Source organism: Colobus angolensis, unplaced genomic scaffold (genome assembly GCF_000951035.1).
Source record: "Colobus angolensis palliatus isolate OR3802 unplaced genomic scaffold, Cang.pa_1.0 Scaffold3, whole genome shotgun sequence".
NCBI classification, from domain to species: domain Eukaryota; kingdom Metazoa; phylum Chordata; class Mammalia; order Primates; family Cercopithecidae; genus Colobus; species Colobus angolensis.
Window position 1 is genome coordinate 27,088,673 of NW_012116265.1, and position 22,373 is coordinate 27,111,045.

At 36.4% G+C, this 22,373-nt stretch overlaps 1 protein-coding gene across 2 annotated transcripts in view; it reads right to left on the reverse strand.

Annotated features, from left to right (window-relative positions):
• The window catches only part of MPP5 (membrane protein, palmitoylated 5 (MAGUK p55 subfamily member 5)), a 69,247-nt gene that overhangs the window by 14,490 nt on the left and 32,384 nt on the right, over positions 1-22,373 (reverse strand). For both annotated transcript variants that reach the window (XM_011949721.1, XM_011949720.1), the window contains 6 exons: positions 16,141-16,218; positions 15,478-15,624; positions 14,997-15,158; positions 13,972-14,049; positions 4,562-4,745; positions 313-384 (listed from right to left, as the gene is read on the reverse strand). In XM_011949721.1, coding sequence (XP_011805111.1) covers positions 313-384; positions 4,562-4,745; positions 13,972-14,049; positions 14,997-15,158; positions 15,478-15,624; positions 16,141-16,218 — 721 coding nt within the window. The remainder of the gene's footprint in view (positions 1-312; positions 385-4,561; positions 4,746-13,971; positions 14,050-14,996; positions 15,159-15,477; positions 15,625-16,140; positions 16,219-22,373) is intronic.

A 22,373-nucleotide genomic window follows, 5' to 3' on the forward strand; every position in this document is an offset into this window, starting at 1 on the left:
GGATTACAGATGCAAACCACTGCACCCAGCTTGTTTTTAATTTACTTTTATAAATACTTATTACACTGTTTGTATAAAGACTCTTTTTCAGGAAAGTATTTATAATTTTCCATTAACTACACAGTATAGACAGATAATCTTTAATACTTAAATCTTATCCTTTCTTTACAGTTCTAAGATAATCAGTTTTGCCTCTTGCATCACTCTTTCCACGAGTACTTCTTTCTTCACAGTTCTAACATGCAGATTTACACATGGCTCCAGATGAAGACCCAAGAAATCTCTTACTAACGTCAAATACAAGTGTCTCACCTGATTTTTCTGGCTCCTTATCTTCTTCTATGGTTTGCTTCATGGCTTCCCTTTGCTGCTGAAAGCTTTTCCCTTAATAGCAGAAAGAAAAAGAAGGGTAAAATATTCAAGATAAAAGGATAAAATTTTTTTTTTAAATCAAGAAGGGAAAACACTAGACGTCTCTCTTCATTTATATTCCCTTCCAAATCCTTTTGCCAACACAGGTGTAATGTCAGCTATGATGTGCCTCCAAATTTTTCAAATATTAACTCTGCTCAATCAATCCGATATATATTATTGGAATATATATCATCTATTATTTAAAAATTTAATAGTTCAACTTTTTAAAAGGTTTCATTGTGCATTTACTTTGTGGAAAATTACTATCCTGGATCTTACAATGGTTCTAGTCCTTTAGAATTATCTCAAATTAAGCATATCGATTCTAGGAGTTAACTTTTCCAAAACAACATGTGGGCATTCATCATATATTCAATTCCATATTCAATTCCAAGAAACCATTCAGTATACTCCCTTGCATGCATTATTTTCAATCCCTCTTCTTGTGTGTATGTATATGTGCTAGTCGTTTTTTATTTCCACCTTTAAGTTACCAATTATACACATGGAAAACATGCTTTTCCTTACAAAATTAATATTTTAATACAAGAGGCTTTCAAGGTTCCTGACCTTGAAAGATGTTTTCTTTTCAGACCTCTACCTTAAAATCAAATATGTCTTTTCCTATAGGATACAAGTGGCTTTACTTAGAAAATTCTGAATTACGTTGAGGTTCTACTTTTATACTTAATTTTTAAATCTAATTTTTCCAGTGTAAAGCCAGAGATTCTTAAAAATCAATAAGCAAATTCTATACAGGTTGGGATAATCCATAAAACTTACTGCATTTCATAAGTGTACTAACAAAGAGATTAATACTGAATTTGATACACATAAGAAGCATTAAAGGAGGCCTGGTTATCTTTTGAGATGAAGTCTCGCTCTGTCACCCAGGCTGGAGTGCAGTGGCACAGTCTCGGCTCACTGCAACCTCCGCCTCCTGGGTTTAAGGGATTCTCGTGCCTTAGCCTCCCAAGCAGCTGGGATTACAGGTGCCCGCCACCACACCTGGCTAACATTTGTATTTTCAGTAGAGATGTGGTTTTACCATGTTGGCCAGGCTGGTCTTGAACTCCTGACCTCAGGTGACCCTCCCTGCTTGGCCTCCCAAAGTGCCGGGATTAGAGGCATGAGCCACTGCGCCCGGCCAAGACTGTATTCTTAGTAAAACAAGTAATTATTACTAGAAGGAAAATTTTAAGAGTATTAAAATTTAAAGGACCAGGCGCAGTGGCTCACACCTGTAATGCCTACACTTTGAGAGGCTGAGGCAGGCAGATCACAAGGTCAGGAGATCAAGACCATTCTGGCTAACACGGTGAAATCCCATCTCTACTAAAAATACAAAACATTAGCCAGGCGTGGTGGCGGGCACCTGTAGTCCCAGCCGCTCAGGAGACTGAGGCAGGAGAATGGCATGAACCCGGGAGGCGGAGCTTGCAGTGAGCCGAGATTGCACCACTGCACTCCAACCTGGGCGACAGAGCAAGACTCTGTCTCAAAAAAAAGAAAAAAAATTTTTTAAATAAGTATTTAACCAATTTTTAAAAATCAAGAACAGAGTAATTTTAATCATTTACATATTAAAAATTTAAAACATTATAATGATGTACTTCTGTGGCACATTTTTATAGTATGAACTATAGGCTATTCTGAAATAGAGGCAGAAATTAATGAGAGATGGAAATGATTTTTTCTTTGTCTGAGACTGCTCTGTTACACTGGTGTGACCAAAGCTCACTGCAGCCTCAACCTTCCAGGCTCATGCAATCCTCCCACCTCAGCCTCCTGAGTCTGGGACTACAGGTACACACAACCATGGCCAGCTAATTTTTAAATTTTTTGTAGAGACAGGGTCTCACTATGTCAGCTATGCCACTATGTGGCCCAGGCTAGTCTCAAACTCCTGGGCTCAAGCGATCCTCCCGCCTCAGCCTCCCAAAGTGCTGGGATTACAGGTGTGAGTCACCAGGGCAAGCCTCATAATGACCTCTTAAAACATCCATCGAATTCTGATGGAAAGCCATCGTCAAACTCTAAGGTAGATCTTTATTCTTATAAAAAGACTTAGAAATATCATCATTGGAAACTACATACTTTCAGAAAATCAATCTATCAACAAACAAACATTTATGGGCTAAAGTTTAGCATGGTAAGAAGACACCATACTGATATTTGGCACAAGCCTGAGGCAGAACCACAATGGCTACCCAACACTTCAAGATTCTAGAGAAATGTCCTGTAACTGTTACTCTGAAGAATCAAGGGTTTGAACATCATCCTCTAAAATAAATGTAAGAAGTCCATTCCTCTTTCCTTAAAATACGACTGACATAGACAAAATCTGTTTCTAGCTTTTGAGTTTTAAAGTGAGAAATCTGAAGTTTTCTGTGACCTTACACTCAAAAAGAATAAATGTAAATATAATGCTGAAATCTCTTGTTACCCAGAAAAGTCTCTTTGGCTTAGTTACAGAGATAAAAGAGATTCCTTATAACTTATTCTAGAATCTTTGGACAACTTCCCCTGTTCCTACTACATATCTGATAGTCAATATTTCTCAGTCTTAAAAGAGATTCCTTATAACTTATTCTAGAATCTTTGGACAACTTCCCCTGTTCCTACTACATATCTGATAGTCAATATTTCTCAGTCTTTTTTTTCATGCCCTCCTTTTCCTCTTTTCCCCTAAACTCTTGGTTGTAGTCAAATCCAGTATAAGGCTAAGTTTATAGCCAAATCTGTTATGCTTAAAATCTTCAGGTGTGAGTAGGAGGGATGATCGCTAAAAAATGTTGTAGGTAAAAGATAAGGCCAGAAAACATTACAGCGAAGGATTGAAAGGTCTAATTCAGAAACAGCAGTTCTGGTAGAACTATTTTTTTTTATTTTTTTTGGTTTGTTTTCTGAGAACTTCTTAAATCACCTTTTATTCATTAATTTAACATATCTTATCTGGATTTAAAATAAATAAGACTCGGCTTCTGAACTCAAGAAGTTTACAAACTGAGAATATACAGTAGAAAGAATTATAACAGAGACAGTATAATGAAAGTATTATAAAGTAGGAGACACAGAAGAAAAACATATACATAAGTGTTAATGGATACACTTTCAAGTAAAGTATGGAAACGAAGTTTATCTCAGCACCAGGCAAAGTGCCTTACATGGGGCAGCCATAATAGCATTTATTAACAAATAAATGGATGAATTGTTATCCTTTTCCCCTATATCCCTATTTTTATCATCCTGTATGTACTCCTTGCCTTCTCCGATAGCTTATTATACCTTCCTTAGTTCTGCTCTCCTTTCTCCATTCTACTCCCATCCTGGGAACTCTAAGAGCCATTTGTAGAAAATAATTGTATCTACATAGTCATGCACTGCATAACAACATTTCAGTCAACAACAAACCATATATATGATGGTGGTTGGAGGAATAGGCTATACCACATAGCCTAGGTGTATAGCAAGCTGTATCATCTAGGTTTGTGTAAATACACTCAATGATGTTTGCACAGCAATGAAATCACCTAATGGCACATTTCTCAGAACATATCTCTGTTGTTAAGTGATGCATGACTGTACTTTGTTCTATTTTGTATCATCTTAACTCTCAGAAACATGTCCCCTTAATAATCTTAATCTATAATGTAAGCTAAAGTTTTAATTTAGTCTAAATGAGGGATAGTTTCATTAATAAAAAATTTGGAGCATCCTATTTCTGCCCTAAGATCACATTTGGTATAATATATTCTATGATGTTACTTTTCCTGATTCCTTATAAAGTTATGTACCTTTCCTTCTCAAAAATCATGTTGATGCCCCAATTAATGTCATAGTATAGTATATAGTATAATACAAGTTGTGTTGCCTCGATAATAGGGTCATCTTAATATGTATACAGGGAACGTAGTACAGTATGGGATTGGCTGAAGTTATACATAATTCCATTCTAAAGGCCAAAGAATTGGCCACATTCTATTTAAGATACTTATGCTGCAGGTACAACATAAAAACCCAACTACATGAAAAAGTAACTGGAAGACTTTATTAAGAGGCATGAAAAAGTGAGTTTTTCTTTGTGAAAGCTTGCATTTTGAGTGTTCTTTTAATACTATGTTCTTTCTACCATATTGTGTCTTACCTGGAACAAGCCCGGCTAGAGGCTGATTATCTTCGTCCCCTTCCCTGTAGGCCTGCCACCAGTTTGGATCCTCTTGACTGATCACATGAAGTATATCACCTTTTTGAAAAGACAGACCTAACTCTCGACATGGAACATAAGGGTCATCTGAAGGGTCATAGTCAAAATGAGCTTTTACATGGATCTAAAAGATAAAAAGGGCAAAAATAAAAACAATAAATGGCAATATAAAATGTTTCATATGAATATAATTTAAATGCTACAATTTTTTATTATTTTTTAATTTAAAAAAATTTAATAGAGACAGCATCTCAGTATGTTGTCCAGGATAATCTCAAATTTCTAGCCTCAAGTGATCCTCCTCTCTCAGCCTCCCAAAGTGGTAGGATTATAGGTGTGAGCCACTGCACTTGGCCACAATTTTTCATTAGTGCAAAGAAATTTAGTTGGAAGAAAGGTGTTAAGTAACAGTGTTTTGGGGCAGTATTTTCTCAGGCTGATCGGTTGTCTTCTCTGTTGACTTGCAAATATGTACAAGGATACAACACTGTTCGCAGCTACAAGCTGAGATACAAGGTGCCTCAAAAGCGTGAGAGGAGAGAAATATAATAGAATCCTGACCTGTGAAAACAATGACTCTGCAATAAGGTATGCAATTTCCAAATCACAGCTACTGGAAGAGGTACACTTTGCCTTACCACATCTCATCATCTAAGCAGGTGAATATGAGCTTCCCTGGGGCTGTCAGTCTCTTGACCCCTCTGTCAGTCCAACTATGCCTTAAACTCTCTTGGTGTTTCCTTTAAAGGATATGTTCATGAAACAAGCACACTACAAAGGACTAAATATAACTAAATCCAGTTTATAATCAATTCTTTTTTGTATGCTATGTAGGTTTGACATATTATTAACGGTATAAGTTATAATTTTTGCTAATGATGTGCTTTTGGAAATCAGAATAAATCAAAGAATTGTGCTATTCTACTTAGCATTAAGGGTGGGTAGTAACTCTCATGAACAATATAGTTTATATTATAAGCTATTTCGTATGCCATTTCTTCCAGTATGCCTCTGTAAGATATGACAGACTATTCTTACTTCTAAGAAGTTATAAAGGAATTAATACTCCCTTTAACTTCTCCATGTCTAATTTTTACCTAACTTGGGCAAGTTGTACGTGACACTTCCAAAATCTGTAAGAAACCTACTTCATCTAACGAGATCTCACACATATTTGTAATGAGCATTTCTGCCCACATATTTGCAGTGAGCATTTCTGTCACACATAGGTTAAATTCCAAGTTCAGGCTCAATGAACCAAGCAATAGATGAACAGCCTAAGAATTCAAGGTCCATTTCTATCCAAATGTTATTTGCCTCTGGCTTTCTTTTTTCTTTTTTTCTGAGATGGAGGCTTGCTCTGTTGCCCAGCCTGGAGTTCAGTGGCACAGTCTTGACTCACTGCAACCTCCACCTCCTGGGTTCAAGCGATTCTCCTGTCTCAGCCTCCCAAGTAGCTGGGATTACAGGCACTCACCACCATGCTCAGCTCATTTTTGTATTTTTAGTAGAAACAGGATTTCGCCAGTTGGCCACACCAGTCTCGAACTCCTGACCTCAGGTGATCCACCTGCCTTGAACTCCCAAAGTGCTGGGATTACAGACGTGAGCCACCACACTCGGCCTTAGCTTTCTTTTTACTCTCACCATAATTGAGGTAATATGTAATAAAGATAATGCCAGCCTGTCCCAAAAGGGGCACTCTTTAAGCGCTTGAGACACTGACTAAAATGAGTAGTGTCGCTGAGAGACTATATGAAATTGGATAAAATGCTAAGTGATATAGATAGATAGATAGATAGAGACACAGATAGATAATGGCTTTTAAAAATTTTTGGCTTGTCATTAAAGAATATTTTCTAATTTCAAAGAAATATTTTATTAACTTCTGTAAATAGGAAATAAAGCTAAGTCCTAATAAACTGAAACTAAGGTTAAAAAATGATCTAGTTAAAAATATAAAGATAAAAAAGTTAAATAGCTACAAGTAAAACTTGAATGTTATTACGCCTTTTGGGGATAACTTTTGATATATTACACAGGTACAAAAAATACACATTATCCTAAGTGTATAGCATACTGAATTTTCACAAACAAAACAGATCTGTGTAACTAGCATCCAAATTAACAACCAGAATATCACCAGCACCTCAGAGGCCCTACCTGGTCTCTTTCAGTCACTACCCATCCCATCCCCTCCAAGGATAAACATCATCCTGATTTCTAGAAACACTGATTAGTTTCCCCTGTATCTTAATTCATATAAATGGAATAGCATAGTACATAATCTTACACCAAATATAGTTAAGATACTACATCAAATTTGAAAGTGTTGTGCCGCATCCTAAATGGAAAGTGCCCTAAAGAGCCTTGTTCTAGATGTGAAAAAATACTTTTTATTAAAATCTTGAAATCTTTGTCAGTCAGCACTAAAAATGAATTTTAGAAAGTTGTGTGGGATAGCAGTGAATCAAAACATAGTTAAGAGATTGAGCAAAAAAATTATAAAATTTATAACCTTGGCATGAGGAAAAATCTCATATGTAGTATTATCTAGAAATATATATATTTTTAAATCTGTGCTTGAGCACCATCCTATAAATTAATAACTTCTAGAATCTGTTTGTTACTTTTTTGCCCCCCCCAAAAAAACAAAAAAAACTTAAGATTCTAAAAATGGAATTTTAGGCATCACTTGGGGTAGTGGAGAGATCAATTTTACCAGATTTTTCAAGTACTTCAAATCAAAGTACTTGTCAATCTTGATTGATAATTTTATCAAATCACATTCTAAAAGCATACCAAACATGTTGTTTTTCAAAGCGTTTTTGCTCAGATCACCTGCCTAGGATGTTTATTAAAATGCTGCATTCTCATGCCACACCTCAGACTCTCAGAATCTGAATTTTAATCAGGTTCCTTGGGTAATTATTAGGTACAGCAATCTTAGAGAACTACTACCCTGAGAGAAATTAAGAAGACCACTGAGGAGGGAATATCTACATTTATGACCATTGCCACAGGCCAACAAAATCACCCAGAGATGCTTTTCCACGTACTCTTGCCTATGCAGTTCTCATCCCTTAACTATTCTGATTTAACTGGCTTGGAATAGGGCCCCTCTTTGTGTAGGCTGGGAAGAGAACATGCTTTACTTACATGACAAGTTTATATATTCCTATCTAAAATATACCCTAAAATTAAGAGAAAAAGCTCTTACTTTCCTAAAATTAAGAGGGAAAAGCTCTTAATTTTTCCTAAGGAAAATTTATTTCATATCAGAAAAATTAACGATTTGAATGAGTTAAAGTCTGGGTATTGCCTTAACAGATACTATACGACTTCTACCCATATATTCCACTGATTAATTCCTACCAGTTCTAGAAGTTTTCTCCACCAATCTTTCCTGTTAGTGGCAAAATTATTTTGTTTCTCATACAACAAAAAAAGCCACTTTAAAATGAAGGAGATAAGCTGACCCTCATAGGAAAGATCCAGGTTCTCATAATGCTGTAATAATATTACAACAGTATATCTGATCAAAACAGTATTTGGCTTCTGAACAAAACAAAATCTTTTGTTTACATTTCAAATTACAGAACTGTTTGGACACAATTATCTTACAGCCCAACATTTTCTTTTTCCTTTTTTTAGTATCTATAAGCTGTTCACATTTGAAGTCCTAATGATGAAATGGGGATAGGGTACAGGGATAATGATTCATCAGTTTATTTACATTTTTTTTAGGGATCCAATGTTCCAAAATATTGTTTTTCAACCAATCAAGAAGGCTATTTGAATTACTTAATAATAAAATTTGTCCTACATTGTAATTTGGGATAGTAAGTAGAGTAGTACATATATAAAATATTGGAGGGGGCATGTTCAATGTTTTTTAATTGATAAAGGTGTAAAATAAAATTAGCCGGTGGCAGAGTAGATGGTACTTGTACATGGTACAGGGTAGCTGTTATCCCAACTACTTGGGAGGCTGAGGCGGGAGAATCACTTGAACCCAGGAGGCGGAGGTTGCAGTGAGCCAAGATGGCACTGCTGCACTCCAGCCTGGACAACAGAGTGAAACTCTGTCTCCAAAAAAAAAAGAAAAGAAAAAGAAAAAAATCTTTTGGAGAGTACTGATCTAAAACTCAGGATCCTGTATTCCACTTGCTCAATGGACACTCCTTTGGAAAAGTACAAATTTGCCACAACTACCTGGACAGTGTACTTGGGAGACAACTTTGGGATTAGCTTAATGGACAAGTTAGTACTCAAGAAGGTAAGGCTATCACATTGGTCACACCCTCAAAATCAAAGAGAAAAAAAAGAAAAAAAAAAAAGTCTGTTTTTTCCCTTTTCTATTATGTCTAAGTATTAGGTTGGCTTTTATACTTTTTATACTGCTTTTTTTTTTTTTTTTTTAATTGTTAAGTTCACGGATACAAGCGCAGGTTTGTTACACAGGCAAACTTGTGTCTTGGGGGTTTGTTGTACAGATTATTTCATCAACCAGGTATTAAGCCTAGAACAATGGCCTCAGACTCCATCTATGTCCCTACAAAAGATATAATCTCATTTTTTAATGGCTGCATTAGTATTCTATGGCGTATATATGCCACATTCTTTATCAAATGGTGTCAAATGGTGACACCATTTGAGGGTGTCACCAATGTGATAGCCTTACCTTCTTGAGTACTAACTTGTCCATTAAGCTAATCCCAGTCTGTCACTTTAGGTTGGGCATTTAGGTTGATTTCACATCTCTGCTACCAAAGTATTTTTCTTTGTAATTTTTATTTCTGTATTTCTTACTATTGCAGATTTATCTTTAACTCTTAAAGTTTATTGTAGAAGAGAAAACAGTGAAAGTGACTCAAGGAAAGCCTTAACAGCAGCAAGCAAGTTTTTAAGTATCTTCCCACAACACTAGAATTCCTACTTTCCCCCATCCACCAATAAATATCTTTATTAATACATTTTATACCTATAATGGGAAAGCAATGTATGTGATAGCAGTGGTTCTCAACTTTTCTTTACAACAGTTACCTCTGTAGTGCCTGGCACAGAGTACATAATCATAATAGCTTATATGTATTAAACAACCAATAATCTGTTAATTTTCTGCTACATATTCTGTAACTAATAAGCAATGTGATCCACTGTCATTTAAATACACTCCTTGTTAGATTATGGCATTAGACTAAACGAAAAAATCCCGTTCAGATAAAGGTCTATTATATCCTCCCTACATATTATTATAGAATAGAATAATCTAAAGTTTTACAAACTAGTCTGGGAAATCCAATCCTTCCTTTTTTTAAAAAAGGCTGAGAGAAGGAAACTGCACAGTTTGAATACTGTATCCGTTTCCTAGGTCAAACGTGCCGGTTACCCAGGAAATGAAATACAAAGGTGCCAAGACTCTTGCCCTATGCTACTGAAAGAGCAGCCTCTGATTGCTATGTGTGACACAAAAGAAATTTAAGAACTCAAGAGAGTACTTCTCCTGACACAGCTTATTATTGCCATACATGACATCATAATTCAACAAGTGATTATATAGGAGTTTCAGATAACACTTATTTTGTATATCTGTCTTAAACACGCTTCTAACATCACAAAACATAAATCAGAAAGATACCTGCTGCTGCTCTCAACAGATGCTGACCTCTACCATAATGATACTCAATAAATTGGTTCTAATTTCTTTAGATCATTAATTCCACAGATAATTATTCTGCATATGTCAACCAAGATTATGATTTCCTATTACTGTTTCCTTTCTGGACAGCCTCAATGAGCTTTAATAACAGCAGTTCATTTTAAGCCAGTTAGGTTTGACAAAACTTGGCAAGATACATTGCAACTGAGAGTTGTTCATAATAAAAAGAGAAAAGAAGGGGCTGGATGAGGTGGCTCATGCCTGTAATCCCAGCACTTTGGGAGGCCAACGTGGGCAGATCACCAGAGGTCAAGAGGTCAAGAGTTCAAGACCAGCCTGGCCAACATGGTGAAACTCTGTCTCTATTAAAAACACACACACACACACAAAATTCAGCCAGGCATGGTGGCGGGCGCCTGGGGAGGCTGAGTCAGGAGAATGCTTGAACCCAGGAGGCAGGGTTGCAGTGAGCTGAGATGGCACCACTGTACTCCAGCCTGGGTGACAGAGCAAGACTCGGTCTCAAAAAAAGCAAAAAACAAAAGAGAAAAGAAGGAAAAGAAAAATACTAAATATCTGTCTATTCTGAAAAGATCCCTACTTTAAATATGAAAATAGGCTGGGTTCGGTGGCTCATGCCTGTAGTCCCAGCACTTTGGGAGGCCAAGGCGGGCAGATCACCTGAGGTCAGGAGTTCAAAACCAGTTTGCCCAACATGGTGAAACCCCATCTCTACTAAAAATACAAAATCAACCAGGCACGGTAGTGCATGCCTGTTATCCAGCTGCTTGGGAGGCTGAGCCAGGAGAATTGCTTGAACCTGGGAGGTAGAGATTGCAGTGAGCCAAGATTGCGCCATTGCACTCCAGTCTGGGCAACAAGAACGAAACTCCATCTCAAAAAAATAAAAATAAATAAATACAAAAATACCTTAAAATGCTGTATTTTTGGCTGGGTACGGTGGTTTACACCTGTAATCTAGCACTTTGGGGGGCCAAGGCAGGTAGACCACCTGAGGTCAGGAGTTTGAGACCAGTCTGGCCAACACAGTGAAACCCCATCTCTGCTAAAAATACAAAACTTAGCAGGATGTGGTGGCATGCACTTGTAGTCTCAGCTACTTGGGAGGCTGAGGCAGGAGAACTGCTTGAACCTGGGAGGCGGAGGCTGCAGTGAGCCCAGATAGTGCCACTGCTTGCCTTGGTGACAGAGTGAGACTCCAACTAAAAAGAAAAAAAAAGAAAAGAAAAAGAAAAAGCTGCATTTTAAAAGGGATAGACCTGGCATTTTGCTCTTTCTCCCACTTTCTTCCTTTTTAAGCTACTTCATTTTCCAGTTAAGTAGTTCCTGAGATTGTTCCCCATGAACCTATATTCCTTTGGTCTTCAGATTAAACCAGCCTTTTATTCTTAATCAATAACGAAAGGTGGGGGTTAAATAACCACTAAAGGATAAGTTATTTCATTCTTAGGTTGAAACAATCTGTCTAAATTAATTACTTTGATATTCTGTTTTGTATACAATGAGAATCAACAAGTTTCAATGTAACACTTCAATTAATTTTATCCATGAAAAAAATGGCTTTTCTTTTACAGAATTCCAAATTCTGCATGAATAGCAGGAAAAAAAATGTTGAGAAAACACATCTTGGCTGGGCATTGTGGCTCACATCTGTAATCCCAACACTTTGGGAGGCTGAGGCAGGTGGACCGCTTGAGCTCAGGAGTTCGATACCAGCCTGGGCAACATAGTGAAACCCATCTCTACCAAAAGTACAAAAAATTAGCTGAATGTGGTGGTACGCATCTGTGGTCCCGGCTACTAGGGAGGCAAAGGTAGGAGGACTGCTTGAGCCCAGGCAGTCAGGGCTGCAGTGAGTCATGATCACACCACTGCACTTCAGCCTGGGCAATAGAGCCAGATCCCACCTCAACAACAACAACAACAACAAAACAAACAAACAAACAAAAAAACATGGCTTAACTTCCGACATTCATTATAAAAGACAAAAGTCATTTGCTCAGGAGGGATGGATTATTGTACATAAGTAAGTAGGAGCATATTCCAACCCTCCTCTGTTATGTTTCCTCAGTTTGCAGAGCTACTTTTGAAGTTCAGGGCATAACACAGAAGAGATACAGGGAACCGCACAATGCACAGAGAATCAAGCTGTTTGAATTCAAAGACAAGCTATATTTCCTCATTTCTCTTCCTACAAAAAAATTGCAAACATAAAGTAGGTTGCAGATACAATATCAACTTCAGTATGTTCTGTAAAAAATGAAGGGAAAACATGGAATGATAGCCAAACTATAAAGCATATCTGTGATGAAATATTGAGAGAAAAATGAAACTACGTTGTTTCTCAAACTGCTATGCTTTAAAGTTAAGAATAACAGATGCAATACATCAAGCTTCCACGTTAATTCAGCACTTCAAAGTCTATCATTTTTAAATAGCTTTATTGATATATAATTCACATAAAATTCACTCATGTACACAATTGGACGGTTTTAGTATATTCACAGATTTGTACCATCATCACCACAAACAATTTTAGAACATTTTTATCCCCTCAAAAAGAAACTTGGAACTGATTAGCAATCACCATTCTCTCATAACTCCTTATCTCCACATCTAAGGAATTACTAATCTGCTTTCTCTCCTACAGATTTACCTATTCTGGACATTTTATATAAATGAACCAATAAATGACCTTTTGTGACTGGCTTCTTTCACGCAGCATAATTTCTTCAAGGTTCATCCATGTTGTAGCATATATCAGTATTTTAGTCTTCTAAAATTATCAAATAATATCCCATCATACATACATATTTTGTCTTTCATTCATCACCTGACAGACATTTGGGTTGTTACTACTTTCTAGCTACTATGAATGTTGCTGCTGTGAACATTCATGTAGACGTTCTTATGTGAATATATGTTTTCAGTCCTCTTGGATATATACTTTGGAATGCAATTGCTTGATCGTATGGTAATGGAGCCTAACTTTTAATAGATCTAGCTGAGTAAATGTCTAATAGAACAATATACTCTAAAATAAGGGTTGCACATACTTTTTAAAAGCACTTGCCCCACCCCATACTAAGTATAAGTTAAGTTAACCGACCTGTAACTACCAAAAAAAAAAAAAAATTCAGAAACTGAAATTATTTTCTACTTTTTATTTTAAAAAGGTACAGAGTTGGCTGGATGTGATGGCTCACACCTGTAATCCCAGCACTTTGGGAGGCCAAGGCAGGCAGATCACATGAAGCCAGGAGTTCAACACCAGCCTGGCCAACATAGCAAAACCCTGTCTCTACTAAAAATACAAAAATTAGCTGGGCGTGGTGGCATGTGCCTGGAATCCCAGCTACTCAAGAGGCTGAGGTGGGAGAATCATTTGAACCTGGAAGGCATAGGTTGCAGTGAGCCAAGATCACACCACTTCATTCCAGCCTGGGCAACAGATAGAGACTCCATCTCCCACCTTCCAAAAAAAAAAAGGTGAAGAGTTTACTAATTTAAAACATTGATAGTTCATATTTATTTAAATAAAAATGATTGAATTTATCTGTATTTGAGTACAGGAAACACTTACTGACATTTCTGTAACAGTAAACAGTAACAGAAGCAAACAGCAGCCATGGAACACATAAATAATGAACATTTAAAAATCACTTACTACTGTTTCCTTGGCAGGAGGCGGCTTGATCTGTTGACTGGGAATCAGAACAAAAGTCAAAGTACCATGCATATCAGACTGTAATAGAAAGATCAGATTTTTTAAATTTGTATTTATGAAAATCATTCCATGATTTTATGATCTATATTCCCTAAACTGGACTATTTCAGAACCCCTCCACAGATTTAAATGACCAGAGGCACTTTGCTCTAACAAAGCAATGAATGGGGCTGGGTGAAAATAAGTGTGTGAAGATGTTTCTAGATTTTACAGCAGAATCAGCAGATAGCAGAGATTCCACTATAATAACAGAAGCTGAATAACTAGGACCATAAATCTGGTCTGTGGGTATGTACAAAGTGATCACAAATTGCCCTCAAAAGATGTCCAGAAATGATTTTGTGATTATACTAGCACTATCCAATAGAACCTTCTCCAATGATGGAAATGTGCTATTTCTGTATCTTAATAATGGTAGCCATTAGCTACATACTGCTTCTCAGCACTTGAAATGCAGCTAATGTGAATAAGGAACTGAATTTTAAATTTTACTTAATTTAAACAGAAATAGCTATATGCAGCTAGTGATTATTATACCGGACACTGCAGATCTATAGCACTGTTATTATCTAATATTATTAGGAAAACAACAATCAATTACAGATAATAAAATAAAAGAACACAAAAAATCATGAGGACACAGACTTTGTTTTGTTACTGTTTCCCAAGTGGCTAGTGCATATTAGGCACTCAATAAATATGTACTGAGTGAATTAATGAGTTATATTACTGATTCCAGAAAAATAAAATATATGTGATAGTGATACATCAGAAAGTAGAAAAATATCAGTGGTACCACCCAAAAATAAAACTGCTAACAAATACTGTGGAACAGTTATATCATGGAAAAATCAGGCCAGAAATCATCCAGTGCTCATAACAGTTACTTAAAAACTATTTTATTCTAAAGTCTAATAAGAGCTTTCTAAAAGCTATCAATCATTCTTCTAGCTGTGTCAACTTACCAGCAAGTCAAAAACCTCATTGACATCTTTCCCCCGAATTTCAATGCCATTAATCTCTAGAACTTCATCTCCTTCATGCAACAGACCACTTTTCTCTGCAGCACCCCCTTTTACTATCCGGCTAATGATGACAGAGTCCATTTCATTACGAACTGTAGCACCCTAAAAAAAATATATATATACATATATATATATATATATCTCTAATTTAAAAACAAAAATAATATGATTTTTGTTAAGTATTTCTTTATTTTTAAATTCTATTTTTTTCTATTCAACAATACTAACTTTCAGTTATCTTAAGAAAAAATGTATTTACACAACTAGAGTAATCATAATTAGATTTAAAAGTTGACCATTTCCCCTACATTTTCCACTTCAGAAATACTCTATTCATCAGAATTCTGAAATTAACCAGACTTCTGAAGCACACAAAAGCAGAAAAATGCACTTGTTTAAAAACAGTATGTGGGACACTTACCAATGGAATATCACGAGCCTTTTCTATACGAACTATTTTTACAGTTTCTCCTCCATACTGGCCAATACTTTCATAAACTCTCTCATCTGTAATGGGCTCTAGCTGCATTTCCTGCTCAGCAACCTTATCGTGGGCCAGTAAAAGTGCCTGTTTCAAAGAAATCCATGGTATTTTAAGTAACAGCATGATTTAGTTCTGCACAGTGATTTTTAACCTCACTATGTACATAGTATTCTGACCATTAAATCTTTAAAAGTGCTATAATTAATTAGAGCTAATAATAAATAAAGATGTGTTAAGTATACTAAGGGCATACTCTGGAATGGGTTATGAAAGTCTAAAATGCTTATTAAACTTCATAAAATGACATCAATGTAAAGGCCTAAACACCCTAGATAATTAAAACTTACAGAAAATATAACCAAAGGGAGAAGAATTTTTGCCTAATTTTTAAAGAAAAAGTTGTTTCAAAAATAATTTAGTTCATTTTAAATCTGAAAATATATAATCCAACAATAACTACTATGTTATAGATGGGGTTGTAAACATCAAAATAGGCTAGAGAATGTTTGACATCTCTTCCAGCCCTGGAATCTTTGATTTAAAAAAATAAAAGAAGAACACTAGAAAAACCACATATATAATATTCTGTCCATTTTCTACCTGAATATGTGGAGTATTCAGCAAAGCAGTTAGTTCTTGTCCTTCCTTATGATGGACTGGCTTCAAAACAGTTTGTACCTAACAAACAAAAATAAAGATTATTTTTCCTAGATTATAGGAAGTACCAGTAGCACCTGTATGCAGGGTCATACTTTTTAAGTACAAATTAAAATAATAAAAAATACTTGTAAGAAATAAAATCACCAAAAAGAATTATGAGAGTTTTCAATCTTGCTATTATGGATAACAACAGTACTTATTAAAAAAAAAAAAAACCACTAAGATTTTGGTACTTATGCCTATAGACAAAATACTTCCATCTTGAAAGTTTCTCCCAACATACTATAAAATTCATTAATAATAATTACATAAGAAAAGAAAAACTGTCCTAACAGTAGTTTTTAAATCATTTATGTGACTATTTAAAATCAGAGATGACAACTTAGAGTTATAGTCAAGGCTGGGTGCAGTGGCTCACACCTGTAATCCCAGCACTTTGGGAGGCTGAGGCAAGTGGATTGCTTGAGTCCAGGAGTTTGAGACCAGCCTGGGCAACATAGTGAGACTCTGTCTCTATTTTATAAATTTTTTAATATAATTTTTAAAAAAAAGAGTGACAGTCTAACAAGATGAATTTATATGAGTGCAATGGAACAATCACCATAACATAATGGATTACATTAAATTTCCCACAGTTGAGAAATCTTTGTCTTCCTAGGATAAACTCCCCTTGCTTATAAATTTTTTTAGCCTGTTTCCTTATCTGTAGAAGGGCACCTACTATTTATGGTGCTTCAAAGACTGATTAAGAAAATCTTAAAACAGGCCAGATGCAATGGCTCACACCAGTAATCCCAGCACTTTGGGAGGCCAAAGCAGGCAGATCACTTGCAGTCAGGAGTTCAAGACCAGCATGGCCAACAGGGCAAAATACTGTCTCTACTAAAAATACAAAAATCAGCCAGCTGTGGTGGTATGTGCCTGTAATTCCAGCTACTCAAGAGGCTGAGGCATGAGAATGACTTGAACCCAGGAGGTAGAGGTTGCAGTGAGCCAAGATGGTGCCACTGCACTCCAGCCTGGATGATGGAATGAGACTGTCTCAAAAAAAAAAAGAGTAACTTATAATTAATACAGGAACCCAGTAATTCTATACCTTTTATGGCTATTTTAAATCATTTTATCAGTAATTTCCCTATGAAACCCAAGAGATGATAATTTGGGGATTAATTAACTTTACCACAGCAAGTGGATCAAAGCAATGACAGTACCAAAACCAGTCTGCCCTCAGGTTTTGGTACTTAGAAAATTGTATTTCTAATTGTAGAGTTCTATATGTGTAAATGGGATGGCAAAGCAAGTATTATCTTCTCCAAGAACTCAAGTAAAATCTTACAATGGACAAGGCTTTAAGTCTTTAAGACCCAGGATTTAAGACTGTGGGTAACTAAAAGTTGTTTTTAAAAGAGGGTATTTTCCCTTTTAAAGTTTATCAAGTCTACATTAATTTTAAATGAAATTTGTAGTCTTGATCATACACTTTTTGACAGCTGAAGAAACTCTGAGGATGGGAAGATAATTCTGGATTAACAATGTACCAAGGGCGTACACTTTTACACTGAGTCAGCTCAATAATAATTTTCTGTATCAGAGATTCTTTCCGTATTCCCACTTCTAAGTCAATTCCTAAACATCGCTGAGATCCTCCCTTCTAAAGAAATTTAGAATTCCCGTGTTTACCCACTGCCCTACTAACCTATATGTTGCTTATTCTAGTGTCAACACATACCATCAGCTACTTCTACAACGGCGTTAAGGAATTAAAAAGCTATTCTTTTATTCTACTGCTCCTTTCCATTGGCCTATAAAAATGCTCTCATCTCTTATCTTTAAAAATACCCTTTCCTGACCTTGTACACTTCTTTAGCTATACTACTTTTCCTTGTTTCCTTCAGAGGCAAGATCCTTTTGCATTTTAAAATTAATTTTTTTAATTATAAAAATGATTTTAAATGTGAAAAATCAGAAAACTGATAAGCAAAACGAAGGAAGTAAAAGGATGGATTTTTATTATACTTAGGGATAATCACTTTTGTATATATCCTTCCTGCATTTTTCTACTTGTTTTTACCAAAATATTTACCTTGATATATGTATCTGACAAAGAACTTGTAGCCAGAATATATTAAGAACTCTTATAACTCAAGACGATTAAAATGGAAAAGAGATTTAACTGGATAGTTCACAAAAGATAGAGAAATAACCAATACACATATAGAATAATGCTAAATATCATTAGTCACTATGTAAATGCAAATCAAAACAAGATACCATTACCTACCTACTAGAATCATAAACAGGAAACAACCTACACATTCATCAAAAGGTGAGTGGTCAAATTGTGGGATATTCAAAGAACGAAATGATACTCAGCAATTTACAAACTACTGATACAAGAACAACATGGATGAATCTCAAAAACATTATACTAAGCAAAAGAAGTCTGACAGAAAAGACTACCTATTGTCTTATTACATTTATATGAAATGCCCACGAATGACAAATTTATAAAACAGAAAGCAAATCCATGGATATTCATAGGGCCTGAGGATTGAAAGAGGTGATTATTGTCTGCAAAGGGCCATGGGAGAGAAGCTCTATGGAGTGATGGATGCTTCTATTAACTTGATGGCAGTTGTACATTTTACAGATGTACATATATGTCAAAATACACTGAACTATACAATAAAACACACTCATTTTAAGTGCATGTAAATTATATCTCAATAAAATCAGTTACTCCAAAAATGCACCCATAACATCTAAACTTTGAGAAAATTTCTATGTATATATCCCTTCTTTATGCTTCACATTTATTTTTACCAAAATGAGATCATGCTACTCATAGTTTTTATAATAGTATTTTTTTTTTTTTTTTTGAGACGGAGTTTCGCTCTTGTCGCCCAAGCTGGAGCACAATGGCATGATCTTGGCTCACTGCAACCTCCGCCTCCCGGGTTCAAGAGATTCTCCTGCCTCAGACTCCCAAGTAGCTGGGATTACAGGCGCCAGCCACCACACCCAGCTAGTTTTTTTATTCTTAGTAGAGATGGGGTTTCACCATGTGAAACTGGTCTCAAACCCCTGACCTCAGGTGGTCTGCCCACCTCGGCCTCCCAAAGTGCTGGGATTATAGGTGTGAGTCACTGCGCCTGGCCCCTGTAACAGTATTTTATAACTATTTTGACTTGATACTAATAAATTTCTAAATATTTTGTTTTTCTATGTCACTAAATATTCTTTAATTCTAAAACAGAAATAGGACCATTCTAGTTCTGAGTGGCTCTCTGTCACTTACAAGATTAAGTCTAAACTCCTTAATATTAAATCTAAGGACCATCAACATCTGATTCTTTCGTCTTTTCCAGTCCTATCTCCTGGCATTCTTTATGCCTTAACCTTTCTGATTCAGCATTAAACTGCTTGTTCCCTACACAAACCATGCTATCTCCCCATGACGACTGTAATTATACTAGCTGTCCCAGCTACCTGAATTGCCTTATTCTACTTGCCTAGATAACATGTACTCATAAGACTGAACACATTTGATTTAAAATTATCAATAGGGCTGTTTCCCCACTAGACTGAGCTCAATGAAGATAGAATTGTATCTTATTCAGCTTCATATCTGGCTATTGGCAGAATGTCTGACCAATAGCACTGAAATATTTATGAATTCATGAAAGGAAGAGAGGGTAGGAAGTCATCCTTGATGTCTCCTTTACCTTTATTACCCACATAGAGACGCTATGTCCTATTAATTTTCTATTTAAATATTTCTATAATCCATGCGCAATTGCTATTCAAAATCTTATATCTGGGCAATTACAGTAGCCTCTACATTACTCTATGTTTCCATTGACTTTCCACAATGTTATCAAAGTAATACTTTAAATTAGAAGCCTGTTTATATAGATCTGTTTAAAATTCTTCAGTAGATTCATAATCATGTATAGAATAAATTTCTTGCTTTAAATTTTTTATGAAGTGACCTTTTCCTGTTAAATTTGAGAAACACAAAAATACTACTAAAATTACCTATTTTTTATCTAACACCCAGAGATAGCCTTTTTTTTTTTGAGACGGAGTCTCGCTCTGTCGCGGCCCAGGCTGGAGCGCAGTGGCTGGATCTCAGCTCACTGCAAGCTCCACCTCGCGGGTTTACGCCATTCTCCTGCCTCAGCCTCCCGAGCAGCTGGGACTACAGGCGCCCGCCACCTCGCCCGGCTAGTTTTTTGTATTTTTTTTAGTAGAGATGGGGTTTCACCGTGTTAGCCAGGATGGTCTCAATCTCTTGACCTCGTGATCCGCCCGTCTCCGCCTCCCAAAGTGCTGTTGAGCCACCGCGCCTGGCCGAGATAGCCTTTTTAATAGTTTATTAATTCTTCCAATACCTCGAGATATGTGTGTTCATTTGTATAAATTAATTCATATTTTCCCTGTTCCTATACAATTTCATAATTCATTACTTCTTCCTGTTTTATTGCACTGGTTGGGACTGTCAAAAAATGTTGAATATTAGTGGTGGGTATCTGGAGTTTCTTTATCTTATTTAAGACTTAAATGGCAATGTGTGGGTGTTTCACCATTAGGGAAGATACTATTGATTTCTGGTATTATTCTTTTTCTTTTTTTCCCCAAAGTGCTTTGTTACACATCTGGTATTATTTTTGATTATTATCAAGTTAAAACAATGTGCCTGTCTTTCTAAGAATTTTTATCAACAAAGAAAAAGTACTGAATTTTTTTCAGATGCCTTCTCTGCATTAAAATGATCATAGGGGGCCAGGTGCTGTGGCTCACACCTGTAATCCCAGTACTCTGGGAGGCTGAGATGGAAGGACTGTTTGAGCCCAGGAGTTTGAGACCAGCCTGGGCAACACAATGAGACCTTGTCTCTGCAAAAAAAAAAAAAAAAGGAAATTAGCCAGGTGTGGAGGTGCACATCTGTAGTCCCAGCTACTCGGGAGGCTGAGGTGGGAGGACTGCTTGAGCCCAGGAGGTTGAGGTTGCAGTGAACCATAATCATGCCACTGCACAGCAGCCTGGGTGACAGAGCAAGACTGTCTCAAAACACGTATCATATGGTTTTCTCCTTTCACCTATTCATATAAGTTAATTCTTTTAAAATATTCAAAATATTTACCAAAGTAATCCATCATAAGATAAATTTAAATTGAATGGCCTTCAGGATCTAGACACCATCTCTTTTTTTTTTTTGAGACAGAGTCTCGCTCTGTTGCCCAGGCTGGAGTGCAGTGGCACAAGCTCGGCTCACTGCAAGCTCCGCCTCCCCGGGTTCATGCCATTTTCCTGCCTCAGCCTCCAGAGTACGACCATGCCTGGCTAATTTTTTTATATTTCTAACAGAGATGGGGTTTAACCGTGTTAGCCAGGATGGTCTCGATCTCCTGACCTCGTGATCTGCCTGCCTTGGCCTCCCAAAATGCTGGGATTACAGGCGTGAGCCACTGCACCCGGCCTCTGGACACCATCTTTTAATATTAAGTCCTACTACTTACTTAGCATTCAAGAAATATGCCAGGCTTTCTCTCTCACTACCACCTTTGTGCCTTTTGAGAATGGAATACCTTTTTCTCTTTGTTACGCTTCCTGGTAAATTCCCGGTCACCCCTCAAGACTGAGCAAATTAAATTTCCTTCTATGTTTCTTCCTTCTTCCCATCATTCCCCTCATCCTTCCCATCCTCCCAACACAGAATTAAGCATATCTCAGTGCTGTTGGCACTTTTCTCATACTGCCATCATAGCACTTCTCATTAGACTATAATTGTTTAATCATTGTTCCTCCACAGCAAAAGCCTAATTCAACTTTCACAGGTTGATAAACATCTAGGTTGTTTCCAGTTTCTGACTATTATCTGGTTGCTATGAACATCTGCTTTTAAGCTTTTCTGTGGATACGTTTTCATTTCTCTTGGCTATATACCTACAAGTGAAATTGCTGGGTCACAGTACATAGGTACATTAGCTTTAGCAGATACTGCAAACATTTTTCCAAAGTGGTAGTATCAATTTCTATTCCACCAGTGATGTATGAGAGGTTCAGTTGTTCCATAAGTTCACAAACCATACTGACAGTCTTTTAAATTGTAATCATAGTCATTCTGGTGTCAGTGTAGGGGTATCTCATGTTTTAATTTGCATTTCTAT